The 25,593-nt window shown below is 43.6% G+C and overlaps 1 protein-coding gene across 14 annotated transcripts in view; it reads right to left on the bottom strand.

Annotated features, from left to right (window-relative positions):
* Positions 1-1,950: 1,950 nt before the first annotated feature.
* Positions 1,951-25,593, bottom strand: part of LOC138758638 (3',5'-cyclic-AMP phosphodiesterase 4C-like) — a 230,259-nt gene continuing 206,616 nt past the window's right edge. For all 14 annotated transcript variants that reach the window (XM_069927895.1, XM_069927899.1, XM_069927893.1 and 11 more), the window contains 7 exons: positions 25,428-25,526; positions 19,787-19,951; positions 18,750-18,849; positions 17,492-17,646; positions 15,011-15,133; positions 10,946-11,128; positions 1,951-5,313 (listed from right to left, as the gene is read on the bottom strand). In XM_069927895.1, the coding sequence (XP_069783996.1) occupies positions 4,864-5,313; positions 10,946-11,128; positions 15,011-15,133; positions 17,492-17,646; positions 18,750-18,849; positions 19,787-19,951; positions 25,428-25,526 (1,275 nt within the window). In that variant the 3' untranslated portion in view covers positions 1,951-4,863. The remainder of the gene's footprint in view (positions 5,314-10,945; positions 11,129-15,010; positions 15,134-17,491; positions 17,647-18,749; positions 18,850-19,786; positions 19,952-25,427; positions 25,527-25,593) is intronic.

The raw sequence follows: 25,593 nt of genomic DNA, 5'->3' as shown, positions 1-25,593 counted from the left end.
ATTAACTGGGATGCCACTGGAAAAGGGGCTAGTGAGTTCTCCTCTTCTTTCATCCTTCTGGACTCTACATGACATGGCTCCATCATGGTCAGTTTAATGGCCATGGAATTTTATGTACTATAGCTATAAAGAACTAAAGGGAGCTGAAGGGAACACTAACGCTTTGACCATATAATTTAAAGGAGGTATTTAGCTAGATGAGTTTACCAGTAAAACATCTGAAGCTATTTGACTACTGCCTAAAATACTCGACCAATCCCAACATAACTAACAAATTAAGTTTGACTCCATGCTGCACAAGAAGCTATCAGAAAACAAGATCGAGAAATACTTTGAAGAAATAGATTTTAAAGAAGAGCCCTTCAGTGGAGAGAGAGAGCTGGAGATTCCAGAGAATAGGATTGGCAGAGAGAGTAAAATGAAGAGATGTGCACCAGGTCAGAATATGGAAAACGGAAATCTCAAGGATGTCGGAAATTTACAGAGGTCAAGAGGGCTGAGGCATTGGTGAAGTTTGAAAACAAGAACTTAAATCAAGACATCGTTAAATGGGGGAGTTAAAACATTGTACATTGTTAGCAATTCAGAAAAAAAAATGAAAGCAGAGAAAAAAACACGTACTTTGAAATATTATTGAAAACTTTATATGGACTGTTATATGTATATATTACATCCAATACTGCATATTACAAATACTATAAATCAGACATTGACACAGAACATACCGCTCCTTTAAGAATAATACTACAGATTAAATAGTGGGTTCAGTTAGAATCATACACTGTGAAACGAGACAGGCACAAATAAATAATTACAGTTTTTAAAAAAAGTTGAGGATATTATGCATTAACCAAGTGAGGGTGGAGCATTGACTCAGTTCCACTCCTTTCTTCTGCTGATCAAAATCCCCATTGTGTGAGCAGGCATTTCCTTTCACTAATAACCTGTTCCCTAAATACCCTACAGCAGTATTTGTGCCTTGATGAATTCTGTAGATAAGATGAACCTATTGGCTAAGCTTTTTATTTTGGAGATGGGGTGGATGGAGGAAATGCCTCATCGGACAGGTGGATGGGTAGTGTGTGAGGTGGTGAAGTCCCTCCACGGTTTACATGGATCTTGTGTGCACAAAACCGCAAGGGTCCATCTCCACCTAGAGCAGTGATTCTCAACTTTTTCTCACTCACTCACATACCACATAATGGGACAGGTGCTCTGTTGTTCGTAAGGGATTACTTAAAGTGGTTATTTGAATGGGGGAAAAAAAAAGGTTGAGAACCACTGACTTAGAACATCATGGTCAGGGAATCCCAGGACTTGTGTAGATGGCTAGGTCGTTGGAGGTAGTAAAAGAGGGAAAATGTATTTCTTTTAAAAGGTTAGGGAATTGAGAGCGATGGTGAACTGGCACTGAAGAGATCTGAGACAAAGTTTTAATCATGGCTAAGAGAGGGGCCAGGTGACCCAGTGCAGCCCACATCTTCTCATATTCTGTTGCATTCCTTCAAGGACGATTTGGGAATATCCTTGAAGTTTTCCTCTATTCTCCTACAATGGAACCCAAAACAGAGGATTTGTTTCATAAATCCTAGGTCAGGTATGTAAACAGTATGGCCTGCCATTCCAAGCTGTCTGAGTGTAAGGCGATTCTCAGTTGGATCGTGAATTTATTCTGCTAAGGAATTGATAGACATCACCAACTGAGATCCACCATAGTGACATCTCTCTCCAGAAACCCTCAAATGACATTCAAAAATGGTTGCAGTACAAGAGGTCATTCAACGCAATGGCTCCATCAGCTTCATGAAGAATCCTCATTCCTTTGCCATTGCCCTTCAAATTTTTATTTCATATACATATTCAGCTCCCTTGAGACTAGAACTGGGGATGTGACCTCGCAATTTAGTGGAGTATAATTTGGACAGAGATGGGAGGAATTATCTCCCCCCCCCCCCCCCCCCAGAGTAGAATTCTCTGCCTAAGGAAGCAGGACAGGCTGCCTCATTAAATATATGTTAAGGCAATGTTAGATAGATTTTTGCATAGTTGGGAAATTATGGGGAAAAGGCAAGTGGGCGGAGCTGAGCCCAGGTCGAGGTCAGCCCTGGTGATAGGAAATGGTGGCGGAGCCAGCTGTCCATGTTTCGAATGCCCTTTCTTACGTTCTCGTGTTGTGCTTCCCAACATAACATACTTCAACCCTAACATTGTGAGAGTTTCACCATTTCAATGTAAAAATGCTCCAATTGCATCACAAGCACTTAAGTGAATTCACACCTCGATTCACCCTGAACTAATTGACTTTGGACACTCCTTCTTTGAAGGTTGGCGTGGTCTCTCATGCACTGAAATCCTCTTGCAACAAAGTCAAGGCCCCGCTTGCGTAACCTGCAGGGAGCCGAAATAAATAAGCCGCAGATGCCGGAAATCTGGAATAAATGCTGGAAATATCAGGCCAGGAAGCAACAAATGGAAGAGACCTGTTTCCAGCTTGTTCTGTGCCCACCCAGATCCGTCTGAACACCCATTATCGGAAAGCGCAATCCCCCCCCTCCCCACCTTCCTGTGTCGCCACTCAACTGATAGTGTACCCCACCCACCGTTTCCTTGGCCGTTCATTTGCCCGAAGCGCAGGGTTACACCCCCACAAAAAGAAATCAAAGACCTGAAATAGCGATCATGGAAATCTCTCCCTTTCTGCCGTCTCCACGGATCAAGGACAGACCCCAGCGGCCGGCGATGGCGCCCAACGAAATCCCCTGGAATGCAAACTGCTTGGATCCCGGAATTGGAAGACTGCACTCCTAACACCCTGACCCCTGCCTCGCCGCTTCACGGTGCCCTGTCCTCTCCTACTCCCTCGCACTCTGTACCCAGGTTTCCAGGCACTTCGCCGCCTCGGGTTGCTCTTCGGGTCCACATTCCCATCGCTGCGGAAGTCCATTCAGCCCACTCATACTAACCCTGCTGTCCACCCCGCAACCCTACCTCTGCAGCCTGATTGGCAGGTAGCGAGACCCAGACTGGACCTGTTGGGCGAGATCTCGGTCGGGGGTCGGGCTGGTGCTAACAGGCGAAGTTAGGACCTAGTTTCGACAACTTAGAAGCGTTTTAAAAGGGCCCAACGCGGACTGGGTGCGGGGCGAATAGAAGACGGACTACTATAGCAACACCAAGTGTCCCTCCTCCTTCGAAAGCACGGCTGGGGGTGGTTGGCCTGACCTTTCAACGGGAGATGGATTCTGCTTTGAGCCGACGATCCGTTAAGGACTTCACATAATATTGACAGCCCTCAATATTATGAATGGGCCACACGGTAGCAGGTCCATACAGCCCAATTAACCTATACTTTTTGAGGGTGGAGAGGGGAAAACCAGAGCCCCCCCAACCCGGAGAACGGACAAACTCCTTACTGGGGTTTCGAACCTCGGTCTCGATCGTCGCCCCACAACCCGCAACCAGATGGAGAACTCATTGCCACCCTCTGAGCAGCTGATTTAGATTTTTAGGGGAGGCTGGATGAACACAAGGGGGAAGGAGGAGGAGAGACTGTGAGTGGGGAGGGGGTGTTTGGCTGGCAAGGGGCAGAAACACAAGCGTGGGACAGAGGGGCCGGGTAAGATATTTATAAAGGTTAAGTAGCCTTTGCGATCCCGTGTAGGGGGACAATCGCATCTCATTCCCTTTTGTGTGTGTGTGAACACGTTCCACTGTACCTCGGAGAGTCCTAATCAACCACCGCCTTCGTGTATATCTCCGATATCCACTGACTCAGCGGGTTAGCCAATATCCCGGCTTAGAAATTGGGGTGGTCGCGATGCGAATGCCTGCGAGTCTTCGCACTCCTCCGGACCACCTTCCTAAAAGCTTCCCCGACGGCGTTCCGCCTCTCCCGGACCCCTTCCTTCTTCCCCACCCTCTGTTTATTTCTGGCTCCGTACGTCCGCCCGCGCCCTCACACCCTCTCACCAGCCCCGATGGTCTCACCCCTCCTCAGGGTGGTGCAGAAATGTCTGTCCTTTCTTTTTTGATGATGGTGCGGCGAGAGACCACAATTTAACTAGATTGCTTCCTCGCCGCCCTCTCCACACAGGGGTCAGGCACTGACGCGCACCGATACTCCCTCTCGCTCACACACACACACACCTTTTCATGGAGACTCCGATACACATGGCCAAGCAGAGACAGATACACACACAAGTGCAGCAGTCAGTCTCGACTCTAGATCACAGTTCACATAAAGGCAAATTGTATAAAAAAAAATCTAAAAATATTCATTTAGGAAAAATACAGTTCACTTGCAATTCTTAAAAAAAAAATCGATAAAACCCGTGAAACTTTTTTCTGCATTCACATAAAAGTCCCATTTCTTATTCGATTGAAAAGGCATCCGATTTCGCTCTCCTCCCAGTCCGTACAGCGTTGGCTTCAGCGCCACGACCCATTGCAGTCCTGTCGCCCCGTTCCTCCGCAGAGCGGGCCCCTGTTTTGTCCCAACGACTTGACAATGGAAAATTGAAAAGGATAACCATTTCCTCTCGCTTCCCACGTTCGTTTCACTGCTCTGCCGGCTCCGTGGGACATCAGCGATGGGGGAGGGTGGTGGTGGGGGGTGCTTCATCTTTTTTTAAATCTTAAAACCTTCTCCTCGGCCCTGGGGAGGGAAAACTCACCGCAGTGTGTTTAGTGTCCGGTCGTCAACAGTAGAGGCTGCCTCAGGCCATACCCTACCTTCCCCCCACCCACTCCAAAAATACCCCTCCCCTCCCTGATCCCAGGGGCCCAGCCTCCGAAGCCCTACCTGGTGTGTGCTTCCAGACCAGACAAAAAAAAAGTTGCTATGTCCGTTCGACAGACCCCGTGTTATGTGGCCAGTGGCATGCTCGGACTGGCCTCTTGCTCGGCTCCAGTGCTCTGGTTCCCCCGTGTCCGCCTCTCCTCTGCGTTGAGGGTTGAGGAGTTCTCCTCGAGCCCCGGCTCGCCTTCCAGACCCTTGCTGGCCACAGACTGGCCCATCTCGGACGACTCGGAGAGGTCGGTGGCCGGCGTCTGCGGAGAGCTGCAGCTGTACATGTCCTCCAAAGAGTTGTGTTCCGGTCTCTGGGGGATGGATCTGCTGACCGTCTCCAGGAGTACGATCTCATCGGTGTCCTTAAAAAGCACAGGGGATGGCGAGGGCGGGCTACGGGGGATCATACTGTGGAACCAGTCGCGATTGTCCTCCAAGTTGTCCAATATCTCCTTGGCGTCAGGGTAAACCAAATCAGCCCAGGTCTCCCAGAGTGGATGCACAATGAAATCAATGAATCCAACCTATGGGAGGAGCAAGAATCCAGTTAGAAAAGTGTTCCCTTTCACTGCGTTGGAAACCAACAGCAGATGCACCAACTCTCTACCACCTTCTCAGGATGCTGGCCCAGCCTGTGGTTCACATCTCTTGAAAGACTAAGCAGAAACCTTCTGAAGATCCATCCAAGTGGTTATTAAACAGTGGACCATGGCGGACCATGGAAACTTCCCAACCCACTGAGGTCAGGGTGGGTCTGAGTCCTCCCAGGTGACCTAGGGTGGGTTGGCGAGCAATCTGCCTCGGAGGTCAGTGAGAAGGTTAGAGGGACTAGACAAAAACATGTTCAGCACAGACTAGGAGAGCCAAAGGGACCTGTTTCTGTGCTGTAAAGTTCTATGGTTCTAGGTCATCCGGCTATCTCTCAATATAAGTGGCTTGGTGCTCAGCACTTAGTCACAGTTCCTATTAGATCAAGGATCTAGAAACAGGTGAAGAAACTGTTATTCAAGTGGCTTGATTTGATTGGGAGTTTTTATGTTCAGTGTATGCTTTAGAAAATGTTGAATAAAATACTTTAAATTAGATAAAGATGTGTTTCCTACAGAGCTGCCTTTGACTTGAAAATATTGCTCTGTCCTTGCCAGGAGTGGGCCATGGCATGTTAGGCTAGAATCCAGGAGGGCCTTAGACTGATCTAGACCATAGCACCACTTAGCCCAGGTTCTCCTAAGTATTCATCCTAAACCTGCAATAGACCAAAACAAAGAGATCTTGGAGGAAGTCAACCAGTCTCATATTGTCCATCAGAGGTAAAGATCTATTACCGATGTGTTTGGGCCTCAGCCCTTCCTCAAGATATGAGTGAAAAAAAGGAGTCAGGCCTCTGTGTTAAAGGTTGGGGGAAAAGGGAAAAGAATGGGAGGGAGTGCAGACCAACAGGCAAACGATGTTAACTGGATGTGATAAGAGGACAGGAGAAAGGAAAGGTGAAATTTGATTTTGGCTCTGTGAAAGGAGACAAAGGGAGAGAGAGAGAGAGACAGCTGGGGAAGGAAAGATGGGGGATGGGAGAATTCTAAAAGAAACCAGAAGTCAATGTTATTGCCATCTGTTTGAAGGGTTCCCAGATGGAATATGACGTGCTGTTCTTCCAATGTGCCCATACCTTGAGGAAGGGCTCAAGCTCAGAAAAAAAATCAGTAATATATCTTTACCTCCTGTGGATGCTGAAAGACTGGCTGAGTTCCTCCCGCATCTCGGTGTTACAATCCCGCATCTGCAGACTTTCATGTTCAACTGCAATGAACCTCCGGCCATTTGGAGGAGGGGTTCCAAGTTTGAGTTTATTGTCACGTGTATTGAAGTCCAGTAAGAAAGCCAGCAATCCAGTGAATCAAACCATTCACAGTACAGGAATAAAGTGTCGAATTACAGAGAGAGAGAGAGAGATCAATAAGAATAGAACAAAGGAAACAATGAAGCTTGTTCGAGTGTCTATCAAGGAGATTTCCTGGCTTCTTGGTTGAAGTTATATCCACTTTCATCTGACCGGAGAGATGACATGATAGTCAGCAGGTTTACAACAGTGGGAGATTTATACACCTCTTCCCTTGAGGCTCAGTCTTATAAACCCACACCTCTATGTTGTATGGCAATATTTTTGTACTTTTTTTTTATTCACCAAACATTGACATAGCTCACTGGCCCAACAGCTTCCCTAATTATTTTTGAGTTGCTTTACTTTGCAATAAAAGTCAACCACATCGTAGGGTCCAGAGTCACATTTAGACCTGACCAGGTAAGGATGACTTCTCCAATGGGTTTGGGGTTTATTTTGGCAACAACTGGAATTTGCTTTATGCTTATTTATAAAAAAAACTTCATAATTATTTACTTAGTTGAATTTAAATTCCTCAGTTGCCACGTTTGGATTTGAGCTCAGACTTCTGGATTGTGAATGGAGGCATTTACATCATTGCTTTATGCTTATTTATAAAAAAAACTTCATAATTATTTACTTAGTTGAATTTAAATTCCTCAGTTGCCATGTTTGGATTTGAGCTCAGACTTCTGGATTGTGAATGGAGGCATTTACATCACTCACTACTACATTCGGCAAAACCTGCACATAATCTCAAGCTTTTGTTTCCACATCTCCTTTCACATTGGTGGAATGTCTCAATACATTGTACCTCCAGTGATGTACTTCTGAAGGGCACAGTTTATAACGCAGGAAAAGGAAGGATGGCACAATCCCACAAAGGGTGACGTGACTATCCACACACTGCTGGAGAAACTCAGCAGGTCAAACGTTTCGGACTTGAGCCCTGCATCAAGATATGAGCAAAATGTGGGCAGGCAAGAACAAAATGGGGGAGGGAGCGAAGGGCAGTGGGAGGAGCACAGTCCCACAGGCAGGAGATAATAGGTGGTTAAGAGAGGAAGGGCACACCAGTAAACAGGCCGGGGGGGGGGGGGGGGGGAGGAATATGGCTCTGTGAATGGAGAGAGAAGGGATGGAGAGGTGAAGGAAAGGAGACAGAGGGATTCAAAGGGAGAACTCTCCACTCCTTTCCTCTCCATTCACAGCCCTTCTCTGTCTTCTTTCCTCCAGCTCTCTACCTCTTCTCTCAATTCACAGATCTATCCCCCCCCTTTGTGTGCTAGTGTGCCCCCCCTTCCCTTATACACTTATTTACTCCTGCCTGTGCTTCTCCCACTGTCCCTTTACTGCTACCCCCCCCACCCCCCACCATTTTGTTTGGGTGCCCACCCACATTTTGTCCAATTAGGGCTCAAGCCCGAAACATTCATTATGTATATTTGCTATGACCTGCTGAGTTTCTCCAGCATATTCTGTTTTTATTTCAACCACAGAGTCTGCAGACTTTCAGGTTTTACCACATGACTATCAATAGGACATTTGTTCCCATCATAACTGGCAATAAATATTGGCCAAATGACAACTCCTCCTCCCACCCCATTCTTCTCTGAACTGTGTCCAGAGGAACTCTCATATCCAGCTTGAGAGGATAAGAGGGGCCTCATTTAATGCCTCGCCTGTAGGACATTAACAACGGGATGGGTTGGTCCTTTAACAGCATCATTCTTTTTAAATCTCACCCCACCTTCTCAACCTCTAAAATGTTGTTCCACTTGTATTGCTCAGACAGGCATTCAGGCAGTTAATCTTTGATTCTGGGTGAATGCTACATATACCCCATAGGTAAAGGAAATTTAAACTCCAAGAGATTGAATCCACTGCCAACTAGCAGACAAATGACCAACAGGGGGCAGCTCCGGTCTGCAGAATAAGTCCATGTGGTTATTGTCCAGCATTTCAACCAGATTTCTTCTATAGTTTTCATTTATGTTCTGATCATTCATGATATGACCAGTGTAACAATCTGATGAATTCACTGGTCAGACGGAGATGCATAAAGATGGGGGCTGCTTCATTAGCTGAGGAGCTGTAAATAGATTTCAACATTGCATGACAGCCAAGTGAGCACCTCCACACCTGACAGCAACTATTGGTAGATGCACAATAACACAGGACCTTTGGTGAGAGGGGTTACTGAGTGGCTATGTGAAAGGGCTGAATAAATAACGATGTATGCAAACCAAGGCCCTTGAGGAGAGGGGTTAACTAACTCACTGGATGAACGAGGGAGGGTAAAATCAGCTGAAGATGAATGGTTAAAGTGACAGCGTTTCTTACCCAGTACATCTTTTCATGGGGTGAAAATGAGCTTACTCTGCAAACCTCAACTGTCTGTGCAGTGACGGAGCTCCCAACATTTTAATTCCAAGAGTGGGGTTTGATCCCGCAAGCACCTGATCATAGTAGATCTGAACTAAAAACCAGTGGGAAAAATGCTTGCATAAATCTTGTCCCAATTTTATCACCCTGTGGTCATTTTCATTTCCAAAACTTAGTGGCAAATAAATACTCTTCACCAAGACCCAGAACCCAATATTGTCATTAAACCTGCTGACCTTCAAGTGGTGTTTTGTCATATGGCAAACTGACTTCAACATCACAGAAACACCTGAACACTCTCTGGCACATCCTTAAGGACTGAAACACCCTTTCTAGGTGATTCACTGATACCTCTTTCAATGTACAGTATGCATACTGTGCTCCAAAAAACCCTCCTCCTTCTGCACCATACCACTACCCCTCAACATCATGCTGGTCTCCTAGGCAATGGCATTTTGTCAGGAGACATTCTCTCCGCAGCTGCCAACTTCATCGGTCCCCTCCCCCACATAGGCCTACATTGTCCACTTTTAGTTCATGCAGGACTCTCCTAGCAGGCCTGTTGTTTCTGCCTACTCCCATGCAACAGAGCTTTTTAGTTCCTCCCTTGCCCATTCGTTCTTTTCCTTCGTTTTCCCACATATCGGTGGCACCTCTTTTCTAGATGTCCTCTATGTTCTCCCCACCAACACCATTCCCTCTGCATCTTACCCTTCCACTCCTGCTCACATTCAACCACTGGAGAGGCACACCCGCCTTTTTATCTCTTTTTACCCTTTTACCCGAACACTCGCTCCAGGTGAAGGTGAGATTAACTAGTGTCTCTTCCACTCCACTGTAGGCATTTGCCATGTTCTCCACAATGGAGAAACTAAAAATAGAATGGTGATGTTGTGACCGCTTTGGAAGGATAACTGAGATTGCAGCTGCCTATCACTTTAATTCTCAATCCCACCACGATTATCTCTGTCTTTGGCCTCGCACTATTGGGCACATTATAGCATACAGTATAGGGTTGAATATTAAATTCAACTATCTCAGATAACCAACCCTTCCATCCTGTATTGGCCAGTTGTGTTGAAATTTGTACCATTGACAGTCTTTACCTCTCCACACAGATGCTGTCTGATTTCTTGGAGTTTTTCCAACAATTCTTATTTCCATTATGAATTTTAAGTATTTGGTATCTCACAGTTCCAGCACCATTTCTCTCTCCTCTATCCTCATCCAATCATCTCCTCATACCTCCTCCATCTAAGAAGCCTTCACCATCACTCCCATCTGAATCATTCAATCTCCCTTGGTCTTGTTCCTACAACAGGTATTCCTTATGATCTTCCCCCACCCATCATACCCCACTCTGTCTCTTAAAACACATTTGATTCCTAACTTTTTGAACTTTACTCGCTGCAGATGCTGCCCGACCTGCTGAGCATTTCCAACACTTTCTGTTGTTATTTTTAGAGTTTCAGCATCTGAATTTCATCCTCAGAGAGTTGATTCCATTTGGTCAACGAAACAATCCTCTGCAGTTCTCTCTGATTGATTTTTAGAAATAATAATTAATACTCTTCAGAGAAAATGATAAAATTGCACAGAGACATCCTTCCTGCAGCACTGTGGAAAATAAGCCCTATTTACTACACTAAGCTCTTGAAATTCAGCTCTGTTGAAGTCAATGGAACCGAAATTTGGAAGTGGGTAAGAATATGGAGCTGCCATATTACTGCTCAAATAATAAACTATCATAAAATGCCATTTAATACTCTATGGGCTACTTCCAATGTTAACCTTTAAGCAGGTAGGGATTAATCCCTCATTCAAGTCTGGTTTAGCGGGTGTCAATCTCTTTCCCTCTGTTGCACATCTGCACGGGATTTCTGCCATCTAACCTGGGTTTTCTCAATAGAAGCAGTAAGTTTGTCACACATCGGGCTGATATCCATGCCCCGTTCCCGCTCTCGATCACCCTGGTTGAAGAATTCTTTCATGATTTTATCCACCCAGATCCGGTACAAGTGCAGGGGTTTGGTGGGATTGCTCAGATCAGCACAGTGCACCATGTTCTGGAGAACCTGTGGAAAGGAACAACATCAGGTTCAGTGTTATTTTCCAAAAAATCATGGTTCAATGCAAACTGCCCACTGATTCACTATTGTGTCAGCCCCCTCACAGCAGAAACCATGAGCAGAATATAGTAAAGGGCCACAGGACTTGAGTAACATTTTCATTCAGTAATGGATCCAGTGAACAGGATCATCCAAGTGGTCGAGAGGATCACTGGGGTCTCCCTTTCCTCTATTGAAAACATTCACTGGGAGCATTGCTTAAAAAGGGCTAATGGCATTGTTGAGGATCGTCTCCATCCAGCACACAGTATCTTTGACCTACAACCATCAAAATCAGGACTGTCAGGCTGGGGAATAGCTTCTTCCCGTTGGCTTTGAGATTAATGAAGACATTGCTTTTATGTGTGGTGTATTGAATGTGTACTTTTGTGCACTGTGGTCTGGGAAATGTTTTGTCTGGTTGTATATGTACAGTCCTTGAACTTTATCAGTTAGGTCTATCATTGTCCAACACTGGAGTACAGTGCTGGTGTGGAAGTGCTGGTGTGGAAGTGCTGGAGGGGAATCTACGTACGCTTAGTGACTCTGGGTGGGGGGACTCTCTTTTACTTACTCTCTTTTACTTCTCTCTCTTTGAATGTAAGGCACTTACTAATAAAACAGTGTCGAATTACATGAAATTTTTTTTGCCTGCTGCAAGGCAGACAGATTTGCCACCGGCAGGAATTGCCTAAGCGCCTCTTCCAGTCAGGCTTACAGTCAGAGAGAGAGAGAAGCAAAAGAGAGTTGGCCCCACCCCCCCGAGTCACCAGTGTCCGTACATTCACTCCAGCAGAGTACAGTCCAGACCATCGGGAACCCAAGCTCCAGATCCGAACCTCTGACATGGTCAAGGACCCTTCAGCGCACTTGGCACCTCGTCGCATCCCTGTTTGATGCCTGGCACCCCTCCAGCTAGTTCGGGCCAGTCTCCATCAGCCCACGGCTTCAGCGGGTTCCTCACCTCGAGTCTCCAGCAGGCCGCATCATGCACTGGTCCCTCAGCCGCCGGGCCCCCTCACTGGTCCGTCCCCTCCCCGCCTCTCCCTCTCAGACAGGGGAGTGATCTTCCATGCTCCAGTTCTTCGCTTTTCCAGAGTCTGCAGCCCCTTGTGGCTGCTGCCAATTAATAGGCGCCGGGATTTCAACTAAAACCCCCTGTCGGCTCCCTCAAGGGGCCGTTCAGAGCCAACAGCAATCTATTTGGGTGGCTGTACCCGCAGGAGCACTGCATCTCTGCTCCCTCACTCCCCACGGTTCTGCACCAGCTGCCGCTACAGCCCCATCTTTCCAAGTGGAAGGAACAGAATTCATTATGACATCCAAGCTATAATCCTAGGCAATCGATCAAAACCAGAGCCAATCTCAGTGAAGATCAGCGTCACATAAGGCACTTCAATATCGCTTTTAATCTTCCTTTCTGCAATACTGCAACTCACCTCCAACACATTTTCCATGGGAAAGAAGTTAATCTTCCAAACTCAGAGGAATTATTCAACCAAGAGTCCAAGGTCATCAGGAGCCCGAATGAAGAATGCAGATGATGGTTGCGTTTGCAAGCCAAGCTTCAAACTATTCTTGACTTATTCAATGAAGCAGACAGGGAAATCGACCTTAAGTCAAAAGTATTCTAGTGAACTGACAACACCCCCCTCTAATTACACTGGACAACTGCCTGAACACTTTTGAGTGTATTTTATAGATTTTGGGCTGCTCCTCACAAAAATCACTGTAAAATTTTCCTATCACATACCTTCTTTTTAAATATAACCCATTTTGAAATTTCCTGTCATATTTTAATTCTACTAGAATATTGCCCACAAACCGAGCTGTTTTGGTCAGTCCAAGCAAGCCAGGGCACATCCTCAGTGCAGGTGCTATGCAAACATTGAATTAGGCCTGGGCAGACTTAGTTAGGATAGAAGCAGGCAGGGTATAAAAGCAGCTCACATATACAGATGCTGTACATTATCTTTCCAGTGGGTTTGGACAGTCTACATTGATGTAGACTGAATGAATATTGATGCTCATATTCTTCAGGCAATGGCAGAGTGAGTGTACTTAACAATAGCATTTATTGTCATCAGGAAGATTCAAGGCATCAATGCCATGACAGCTGCGATACATTCTGTTACATTTGTGGTGAGTATACGCTTTATACTAAATTCAATAAAAGTCAATTTAATGTTTTTTTTTCCCAACATCTTATGTGATATAGCAAATCTGAAATTTTCTTTTGTGTTCAGCTTGAAGTTCCCTATTATAATCCCCTATTTATTTTCAGGAAGTAAACCTTCTGGGGGAAAAAATGTGTTGTCCAGTGTATTGAATGTTCACATCAAGAGCCTGGAAAATGAGGACTCAGATCTGATATCTCTGGACCTTTTGTGTGATTACAAAATTCACCATCACCTCAGGGCACAATCTTTGGTTGACTGAGGCACAGGATATTCTGAAGATCAAGACCTCAGAACCTATCACTGAACTAGTGGTCTACTGAGCAGTTGTGATCCCTCGCTTCCTATATGCTTCAGAGATCTGGATTATCTACACCAGCTGCTCCAAACACTTAAAAAAATAACTCCAACACTTATTCCAAATATCTGTCCAAACCCACTGGAAAGATAAGCAAACAAACCTATGTCCCTCTTCCCTGTCAACACACCAGCATTGAGACTTTGGTAACATCAATCACCCTGGCATGTCCAACACTAGACTCCTGAAACAGACAGTCTATTCTGAGCTTTGTCACTGGATGAAAAGTGGACAGAAGAAAAAATCCTAGAATGTACTGAAAGACTCCTTGGAAAAAAAATGCACTGACTGTTGGGAATTCCTCACATGTGACTGCCAACATGGAGAAGGAGAAGAGACAAGCCCAGGGAAAATGGCAGAAGGAACGCACCACCTTTCAATGCTCCTATTCACGTGTTCTGTTGGACGATGCCTACCCTTTTCGTGCAAGAGTCTGTAATTCCCTTTATGATGCCATAAATACGTTCAGCATCCTAGAACTGAAAACTAGAGTTGAAACAAATCATTCTTGATCCAGAGGGACTACCTAAGAAGAAGATATGTTGAAGACCAAGTCCATTGGCCAAGAATTTTGTAAGTCTTTTTTTTATTGTCACTCAAGTTCCACTGGAATGGAGCTAATCTACAAACAAATGGGAAACTGCTGAACCTATGTAGCTTCAACTACAGAACCACGATCACTCCAATTTCAATCACAGAGCAGCACAGTGTGGATAATGTTTGATATGTGCACATTTGGAGACTGCGCTCCAAGTCATTATTGATTCATTCATTGAAGCATACAAGACACTTGATCTGTTGCCGTGTAACACAGTTGTTCAGTAATGGAGAAGACAGGTCTGTCTCAGTATAGCATGGGTATACAGTGACAGACCTCTCCCCACCAATGGGGCACTATGTATTTCTGGGGTATTTTTCAGGAAGGGTTAGAACTGTCATTGCAACACACTGAGGTAACTTATTGGTGGGGCAGGTCTGTCACTGTGTGACAAATGAGTAGAGCACTGATCAGCAGAGATTTCTTTGTGCAACATAATAGGGTACAGCACGAGTTCAAACTTGGCTGTCACTAATTAACATAATAGGGTACAGCACGAGTTCAAACTTGGCTGTCACTAATTAACATAATAGGGTACAGCACGAGTTCAAACTTGGCTGTCACTAATTAACACTGAGGTGCAACACATTGTATTTTTTGTCTGTTAGCTTATATTTGGATTTTCAATGTTGAAATTGTTACGTAAAAAGTGAACTAAATTTAAATAACAGGAAAAAGTCTGATGTAGCAATCACAAAAACTGGGCGAGTCTGTACCTGTATCCGATCAGAGTAATTATCCAGCAATAAGACTCCTAAACTTGTAACTTTCTTTGTCTCCACCATTGTCTTCAAATCTGCCAATAGGTTCATGTGCTTCATCATGTCTGTTGCCAGCACCTGGATCAGAAAAGGCTCGGGTTAGAGAGATACATAACTAATTATCAAGAGGGCATCTATCTTATTGTTGGGGACTGCATGGCAAACAGCCTTTCCGTCAGGATCCCATTCATATTATTTACTAATTTTCGATGATATGGAAGGTTATTCAGCCTATTGCAACTACTCTGGTTCCCAGAACCACTCATCAGTCCAATTAACTGAATAGAATGTGTTTGTGATGTGAGAGGAACTCATTTTACCACCAATGAGGGAGTCTATCTGAGATATTATTTAAAAAAATATTGGGACACTATTTGAACAAGGACCCTATACAGTAGGTACATTGTTGATAGAAGCTGGTACAACATGTCATCAGAGGGAAGTGTAGTGATTAAGGTATTAGGAGCCAGCAGCCCAGAGTTCTGGACCATTGATCCAGATCAAGAATACAAATCTCACTATAGCAGGCTGAGTCATTTAAATTCAAACAATAAAACAACATTTAAATTAAAAGGTAGTTTCAGTCATTGTAATCCATCAGGTTCTTGAAAGTCCTTAAAGGGGAGAACATTTTCTGTCCTTATCCAGCCTTTGTGACTCCTGCTTCACTAATGTGATTGTCCCTGAATTCAGAAAGGATTTAGAAAAAAATCAGGAATGGACAATAAAGATGGTGCCTGATATCTACATCCCACTAATGAATGTGTAAAATTGGATTAGTAGGTTCAAAATTATGATCACACACAGGTTCAGGAAGGGAAACATACGATTGTTTAAGTATGCAGGTGGCTAAGGCTGGGAGGGAGGTCTTTTAGAAACTGATGTTGCTCAAGAGATACGGTGCTCGCTACCTGTGGGGCCAAGAATACTCCAGGCTCGAGGCTAACAGCACCAGTATCCAGATCCTAATTATACTTGTGGTGCAGGTCTCATTGCTTGCCTAATGACTGCACCTGAAATTAATACTCTATTCAAAACTTGGGATTAAATCAGTAGGAGAAAAAGATTTACTAAATTTCTCAAAACCTCCAAGAAAATATGCTGCTCCCTGGCCCATAACCACTCACAGTCAAGAAGTAGCATGTATAATCACACTGAAAACTCTGCATTGGAGCACACAGTTAAATGGTGGAAGGAACACTCCATTTTATGACCTACCCACCCAACCAATTACCTCCTGCCCCTTCTGTGGGTCTCATCAGCTTGTCAGAATCCAGAAAACTGGAGTGGACATAGGTTACCCCTGATCCTGTGCGACTGGAGGAGGAGGATAACTATGGTTAGGAGACTGTCCAAGCATTTGAAATAGAAATGTGGTAATGTTAAGGCATTTTGTAAAGTGTGGGAGTGATCAGCGCCCAGGAATGCGAAGGACTTGTGGCCTATCTAGTGCCAGGAGAAGGTGGCTGGAAGGTGTGGATGTAAATCTGAGAAGAAAGAGCAAGGATATTGCAATGCATTTTGAATAATCCAGTAGAAATAGATGCAGTAGACTGGCAGATGGCTAATATACCAATATTTACAAAGATGGATAGACCACATCCTGGGGAAAATAAATCAGTCAACAGAATCTTTGGGAGGAAGAATCATAGAATCCTGACAAAAGGAAAGAACAGAAGAATATCTAGAATGAAAAGTGTAATAATGGACAGTTGTCATGGACTTCAATAGAGAAATTTTGTTTAGTCAACTGAGGTTTTGAGGAGAGAATGGAGAGAGTAATACAATAGATTCAATTTATCCAGCTTTTTTAAATGGTGCTCAGAATGATTGCCTGTGATAGATAAATGAATGTAAGTGAAAAGAGTGCAGAGTTAGGGTCGAGTAGCAAATTGGATTGTTAACTAGCTTCAGGTTGAAAAATGCATGAGGGAAGTACACCGTAGATGAAGTGGTCGTAAGGCAGTACTGTACATGTCAGGGAACTGGGAGTGGTTAAACGTTCAACAACCAAGAAGCAATGCATTAGATGAGTGAATCTTAAAATGAACACAGAGCAACGAAAGTATTCTCCACAGGTCTCAAAGTTCTTAATGCTTTCCTCAGAACTCACTGAATACTATATTGTGTGTCTACGCATTAGACAGTTAATGGGGCAGATTTTAAAAATCCTAATTGTGCTTGAGAAAGAAAGAAAGCTACCACATACGCATCTGTTGAATAGAGAATAAAGGTAATTGAGAAAGAAAACAAATTAAACTCATGGGGAGTCAAATTAAAATAGAGATTAAGAAATAACTTCTTCAATAATTTAGAAAATACTTTCCCAGTGGAGTTAATGATGGGCTGGCTGAGAACAGGAGTTAGGGAGTTAGAGCAATGAACTTTCTGGTTGAATTCTGCTCGTGTTGGATTGGAGGAAGTTGTGGCACAAACCATATCGATGGCCATTTTGCGAAGGCTTTGAAACTCTTTCTTGCACAGGTTCTGAAAGATGTTGCAGTTCTCTTGCTGCAGGAGCTTAAAGCCTACGGCCAAGTGATGATTCTCCAAAACCGAGACATCATTGTACATCAGTGCTAACTCGGAGTCTGCAGAAGACAACAGAAAGACAGGATAAGTCATGGGGAGATGGGATGACATTGGAGAGACAGGAAGAGGGAGAAGACAGGGGCATACAATTGGTGACATGCTAGGGGAAGAGGGAGACATGGCAAGAAAGAATGAGGAGGAGTCAACGGGAGAAGAAATGGAGAGATAGGGGCAAGGAGCAATGCAGGGAGATGGGAAGATAGTGGTGACAATATAAAAGGAAACTTGATGGATGAAAGTGATTGGAAAGGGTTGGAAGATGATGGAGTGAAACACTGAAAGATGGAAATTGCAGAGAAAGGGAAATGCTGGTGGGTTGTGAGAAAATGGAAATAGAGATGGGGACAATAAACTAGGAAAAGGGAACAGAAACCAAGGACGATGAAAGATAGGAAATGGGAGAACAAGGGCCAGAGAGAATAGAAGAGCATATGCAATACATGTAGATGCAAGCAGTGTGTTTGCATAAAAGATAAGTGAAAAGAAATTTGGAAAATAATTATTCAAAAGCTGAAAATATTTCGAAGACTATTCAAAAAATAAAAAAATAAAATATATTCCTTCTTTCCCTGTAGCATAAACAAACCCATTATTCAAACATTTATAAATAATTGTGTATATCTGGGAAACTAATGTAAGGATTCGAGGGCCCATGGCATTGGTAAGAGTAGCAGGGTGTTTATGTTGCTGGAGTAGTAATCAAGAGTTCCAATGATGTGAAGAGGAGTACACATCCAAGCTAAGCCAGTGAAAAATTTTAAACCAGATAACTGAATAAATCTGGAATTTAAACAAAAAATCATGATAAATTCAGTACAATGAAAGCACTGAGATTGATTTTGTTTTAAACAGAAGGAAATTTATTGACCTTTGTTAGTTCAGAGGCAAGGAATTCTTAGCCACCCTTTGAAATAGCTCAGGGAAACATCAATTTGGATACATAGCAATGGATTTTAAAGGATGACCTTCTCCACATCCCATTCACAAATAAAATAACAAATACCCAGCAATGAGCAACTCAATGAAACTATATTGAAAAGTTTTGGAGGTTTTCAGCCAGAGTGAATCCTTTCTGACTGCCGCAGCCATGGACAGTACTTACTGGTATTGATGAGGAACTGGTTGGAGACACCTGGATGGTCAACATCATGGATTGCAGAGGCAAAAATTGCAGCCATTACCTCAAGATCTGTGAAAACTGCCTGGAAGGAAGAGTCGGGAGAAATCAACACCAATATGTTTAATCACTGGAAGAGCCTGGAGCATTCTCCTTAATACCAATAGTTACCCACAGATTTGCCTATATTTCCCAGTGTAACTGTCGAGAAGTCCAGGCTAATCAGCAATGAGTAACACTGGCACATCAAGTGCCAGACAATGACATCTGCAACAAATAGTGTCTAGCTCTCTACCCTTGAAATTCAATAGCATTACCATTTTCAAGTTTCCACCATCAACATCCTGGAGGCCACCATGGACCAGAAACTCATTTGGACTAGTCACGTAAATACTGTACTTCTCAAACTGCTGCAGCTGATGTAGTGATAGGGCTCCCACTGTGCCACTGATCAGGGAAAGATGGTTAGGAAGAAGGGTTGCAGCTGTTCAAAAGGATCACCCACCCACCGAGCCAATTACAGGCAACTGGTGACCATGCGACTATTTTCCCATGATCCTTTAAACACAGGAAGAGACTTAATTGAGGTGCATAAAATTATGCAGGACCCACACAGAGACAATAGGAAATAGTCAACAGCAGAATTCATAGTTTTAAATATTATATTAGAGGGGAGGAGAGGAAACAGTTTTTCACCAAGATGGTGCCGAGGAACTGCACTTCATGTTCTGATAGGTCTGCAGAGTCACACTTAAATGAGATTTGGCTGTGTACATGAGAAGTTGTAGCCTGCTGTTCTCCAGAGGGGGTCCTGCTAAGTGGGATTAGGCTGGATGGTTCTTTGTTGACTAGCATGAATATGAAGGACAGAATGGCCTCCCATGTCCAAAAAAATCCATCTTTCTATGAGGCCTTAGGATGCTAAAAATGCAGATTGCATATTCACCCCTTGAGACAGAGACTGGAGTAAATAATCCATTAAAAAAACTAACAATGAATTGTATGAAGCTGTTGGACTTTACCTCTAGTGCTGGAGATAGAAGCAAAACATGCGTGGACTGGGTCACATCTGCAGCGTGATAATTGTTATGGTAGCAGACATCTGTATGGTAGTGATCTTCAAGAGTCAGCATGTACGTGATGAAAGTTTCCACAGGAATCTTAAATGTCTTCAGAAGCTGCCGTGACTTCAAGAGCACATAATGAAAATCAATTGTAAAGTAGGTGATCCTTCCATTACATGTTGTCCAAATCATGTGGTGTATTTGACCTGATTTTGCTGTAAACCATTTAGGGTAGTGATTTTCAAACTGCCCCCTAAACTCACATTCTACCTTAAGCAATCCTTATGCCACAAGTGCTCTGTGATTAGTAAGGGATTGCTTAAGGTGGTACGTGAATGGAAAGGAAGTTTGAAAACCATTATTTTAATCATACCTAATTGACTCGTTATGTGCACAGTTTTGTAACTCCAAAGGAAATGGGCCAATGACAATTTTTCTCAAGCAAAATATTTCTGTAACAATCCGGTCTAGAGCAGTGGCTCTCAACCTTCCCACTCACCTACCACATATCAGAGCACTGATGGCATAGGGATTGCTTAAGGTGGAATCTGAGTTTGGGGGGGTGGGGGAGGGCAGTTTGAAAACCACTGGTTTATGGTAAAACTGCAAAATGTCTAGATTTGAATCATAAAATTCCAAAAAGACTCTGGAATATGCTGAGCAGAGATCCAAATATTTCCACCCTTGGTACCAGAGTTTAATTCCAGCCCTGATCTTTGTGGAATACTGACCATTTTTGTAGGCCCTACCCCTTCACCGAAGAGACAAAGATAATTCAGCAGTACATTTCCTGGAACATTCCAGGCCACTCATTCTCAACGGGGGCCATGGTTGGGTGGAGGGTGGGGGGGGTGGTGGGGTGGCGGGGAATAACATATTTTAGTAAAAAACGTGTTTTCTTCTCACCTCGCATAACATAAATATTTTTAGGTTTTTATGTGGTACGGGAGAAGCTAAACTTGATGACTTCACAGGGGGAAGGAGGCCCATAAAATTTGCAAAGAGTCCTAAGGAGGCTATAGCCAAAGTAAAATGTTGAGAACAGCTGTCATAGACAAATATGGGTTGAAAATTACTGGGAAACTGCTGGGAATGTTATCGTGATCAGAATTAAAGGATGTTAAGAGTGAAAAGGAATAATTTGTGGTGAACAATGGGCTAGAGATGATGGTGTCAATGTTGGGAGTGATATTGGAGAGAATACTTAATTTTGGATCAGCCAATGTACTAGAGAGGTGTAGATCAAGGGTTCTCAACCTTTTTTAACTCACATCCCACTTTAAGTCATCCCTATGCCATCAGTGCTCTGTGATTAAGGTGGTATGTGAGTGGGAAGGAAAGGTTGAGAATCACTGCTCTATTGGGACTGAAATATTTTGCTTGAGAAAAGTTGTCATTGGCCCATTTCCTTTGGAGTTGTGAAACCGCGCACAGGATGAGCCCATGAAGTTTGATGAAAGCAGTGGTTTTCCAACTTTTTCTTTCCACCCACATCCCACCTTTCCTCATCACAGAGCACCTGTGGCATAGGGAATCCTTAAAGTGGGAAGAGAGTGGAAAGAGAAAGGTTGTGTACCACTGGGCTAGATCTAAGTTAGCTGAAAACACCAAGATTTAATGGTTAATTGAGCAGCGTTTGCAGCAGCACCAAATTACAAAGAAATATTGGCAGGTAAAGCTCATGGGAAAATCCCTGGAAGATGGGCTTCAGTACATGTCTAGGGTGAAGGTGTCCATTTTGGATTCATCTAAGTTTTATTATAATGATGAAAAGTTGCAAATTATGAAAGTTGAAAGAAATTATGGGGTCCTTAATCATTAAAAATGAATAACAAGGTGAAAAAAAATATAATCAAGAAGGCCAATTGAATATCAGCTTTATAAGGGCATGGTTAATGTAGTGGTTAGTTCAATGCCATTACAGTGCCAGTGCCCAGGGTTTGAGACCAGCACTATCTATAAGACAGCATGGGCTTGTGGCCTGTTTCCGTGTGGTCTGTCTTAAAATAACTGGGGGCTAAAATAAGAAAAAGAAGGCATTTTTCCACCAATGTAGAAAGTTCTAATGAGACTGGAAACAACATGGGTTTGGAGTCACATATGGGATAGACTGAGTAACGGTTGCAAATTGGCTTCCCTTTGTACGGCATATATTTATAATAACAATCGAGCATTATTGCTGAAATTATCTTTTTAATTTCAAATTTAAGATCCCAAGCCATAATTGGAACTCATGCTTTCAGGTCATTAGTGCAGGAACACAATGCTATTACAACTTTGAAACCAAAGGGTCATTAAAAAAAGCCTCTATTCTCCATTTTATTTGATTAAAAATGTCAATCATACAAGAAAGTCTGCAGGGCTGATGGACAAGCACTATCCAATTAAAAGGCGAAATTCTGAGTTTGTATGTTCCTGTCGGGATCAAAGGCAAAGTTAGCAGGTATAGGGACCCTTGATTTTCAAGGGATATTGGGGATCTGGTTTGGAAGAGGAGAGAGGTGTATACAGGCACCATGGAGCAAATGAGTAGTATAAAAATGCAAGAAAATCCTCAAGACTGAAATCAGGAAGGCAAAAAAGAGATGAGGTTGCTTTGGCAGACAATGTGAAGGAAATTTCTAAGGGTTTCCACGGGTATATAAAGAGCAAAAGGATAGTGGGGGACAAAATTGAAGATCAGAGCAGTCGGTTTAGTATGGAGCCAAAAGAAATGGAGAAGATCTTAAATAGTTTTTTTCAATCAGTATTCACTCAGGAAACAGACACTGAGTCGTGTGGAGTGAGGAAAACAAGCAGTGGGGTCATGGATTAAAGAAGATGTGCTTGCAAATAATGGTGGATAAATCTCCAGAGCCTGACAAGATATTCCCTCGCACCTTGACGGAGGCTAATGTAGAAATTGTAGGGGATCTGGCAGAAATTTTTTGAATGTCCTTAGCCATGGATGTGGTGTCGGAGGATTGGAAGGTAGCTCACATTGTTCCATTGTTTAAAAAAGGCTCCAAAGGTAACCCTGAAAATTATAGGCCGATGAACCTGACATCAGTAGTCGGTAAATTATTGGAAGGTGTTCTAAGCGATTGGATATACAATTATTTGGATAGCTAGAAGCTGATTGGGGTAGTCAACATGGCCTTGTGTGTGGTAGGTCACATTGAACCAAACTTATAGAGTTTTTCGAGGAGGTTACCAGGAAAGTTGACGAAGGAAAGGCTGTGGATGTTGTCTACATGGGAAGTTAGTCAGGAAATTTCAGACGCTAGATATTCATGGTGAAGTGGAGAACTGGGTCTGACCATGGCTGGATGGGAGAAGCCATTGTCTGCTTCTCAGACTGGAGGCCTATAACAAGTAGTGAGCCTCAGGGATCAGTGCTGGGACCATTGTTGTTTGTCACCTATATCAATGATAAAATGGTAAATTAGATCAGAAGTTTACAGATGATACTAAGATTGGGGGCATTATGGACAGTGAAGAAGGTTTTCAAAGCTTACAGAGGGATCTGGACCAGCTGGAAAAACTGGGTGAAAAATACCAGATGGAATTTAATGCAGATAAGTGTGAGGTGTTGCATTTTGGAAGGACAAACCAAGAAAGGACACTCATAGTGAATGGTATGGCACTGAGGAGTACGGTAGAACAGAGGGGCCAGGGAATACAGAGATATAATTCCCTGAAAATGACGTCACAGGTGGATAGGGTTGTAAAGATAGCTTTTGGCATATTGGCCTTCATAAATCAAAGTATTGAATATAGGAGCTGGGATGTTATGGTAGAGTTGTATAAGACATTCATGAGGCCAAATTTGGAGTATTGTGTGCAGCTTTGGTCACCTAATTCTTGGAAAGATATCAATAAGATAGAGAACGTGCAGAAAAGATTTACTAGGATATTGCCTGGACTTCAAGAATTGAGATACATGGAAAGGTTAAACAGGTTAGGACTTTATTCCCTGGAGCACAGAAGAATGAGGGGAGATTTAATAGAGGTATTTAAAATTCTGAGGGGGATAGACAAAGTAAATGTAGATAGGCTTTTTCCACTGAGGAGAGGTGAGATACAAACCAGAGGACATAGGTTAAGACTGAAAGGGAAAAGTGAGGGGGAGCCTTTTCGCACAAAGAGAGTGCTGGAAGTGTGGAACGATCTGCCAACTGAGGTGGTGAATGTGGGCTCCATTTTAATATTTAAGAAGAATTTGGATAGATGCATGGATGGGAGAGATATGGATGGCTATGGGCTGGGTGCAGGTCAGTGGGATTAGGCAAAAGAAAATGGTTTGGCACTGACTAGAAGAGCCAAAGGGGCCTGTTTCTGGGCTGTAGGGTTCTATGCTTATTCAATTTTAAATTGCTGATGGAGTGGGAGGGGGGGGGGGGAGATGGTGGTTTCATGCAGCAGGACACAACAGTTAGGAGGTTATGGGTGGTGAGGTTTATGCGATCATGGCAACACTGAAGTTGATATCCCTAGATCTGAACACTGGCACTAATCACTCTTGGAATCACAATCATCCTGACAGCTTACCTACATTCTCCTTATTGTGTAGATTCTTGATGAGAAAATAGACTACCCAATGTATAGTCATCCAATCAATATCAAACATTGGGCTTGTGAATTCTTCCTCATTGATCTAGGGCACAGGCAGTCCCCAGGTTGAAAACATCAGATTTACAAACAACCCATAGTTACAAACCGACAAGCTGACAGGAAGGAGAATGACATAAACTTCTGATTTGACTGGAGCTCTCTTTCCATTGGCTTGCTACCCCGTCGATCATCAGGTGGCATCCGCTGTCAGGCTACGCCTGGGCAAAGCAGCAGGCGGGTTAGGGGATGAGTGGCCCGGTGGTGGGGCGGGGAGGGGGGGTGGGAGGAGAAGAAGCAGCGGTATGCACCATCGTGCCGCTTCTACTACTGTTAAGGCTTGGCATGGGACCCACTGCTTGGCCCTGCAAAATGGCAGCTCGGCCTTAAAGTAAGATTGCGCCAGCAAAGGGTGGGGGGGAGTAGCGAAAGAGCTGGGTATGGATCGGAAGGAGTGAAGATGTGGGAGGGCCATGGCCGCTGGCATTGCCCATCATCACGAGAGTAGCATACCACAAATCTGAAGTGCGGGAACAGTTACTGTACTTTAGCAATCTCTGCATCATCTTCTATGAGTGTTAACTTTTAATCATGATCTTATGACCGTATGTAGTATTTATTATTGTGTACAGTACTGTATTATCATTATGTACTGTATTAAGATGTTTTAGTGCATTGGGAAATGTTTTATATGCATATAAAGGTAAAATATATACTACATACTTGGATAAATATTAGATAAATTGATGCTAAATAAACAATGAATGTACTTGTTCTGACTTGCATACAAATTTGAATTGAAGACAGACCTAGGTAACGGAACTCGTTTTTAAGCCAGGGAATATGGGAATTTTTTTAAGCTGTGAAAAAGGGTAACAGAGTGCTGAGGACAAACTGGGCCAATGAGGTCCATCTTCCAGGTACTCTACAGAACTGTTGCTTGAGAGTTTCCTGGCAAACAGGTACCAAGCAATTAACACAAATGACAGAAAAAAACATTTCTTTTTACCTTGAAGATGGTGTACATAGCAACTGTAAGGGGTCGCTGATTGGAATACTCCCCAATCTTAAAGATATCCAGACCCCAATCATTGATATGTTCCAGTTCCTGAAAGACCATAACATCAACACCAGGGGCAGTTAATAAACATATTCTTCTGTGAACCAAGTCTGTC

The sequence above is a fragment of the Narcine bancroftii genome, chromosome 3, assembly GCF_036971445.1.
Source record: "Narcine bancroftii isolate sNarBan1 chromosome 3, sNarBan1.hap1, whole genome shotgun sequence".
Taxonomy (NCBI): domain Eukaryota; kingdom Metazoa; phylum Chordata; class Chondrichthyes; order Torpediniformes; family Narcinidae; genus Narcine; species Narcine bancroftii.
This window is presented reverse-complemented; position numbering and strand designations above follow the sequence as displayed.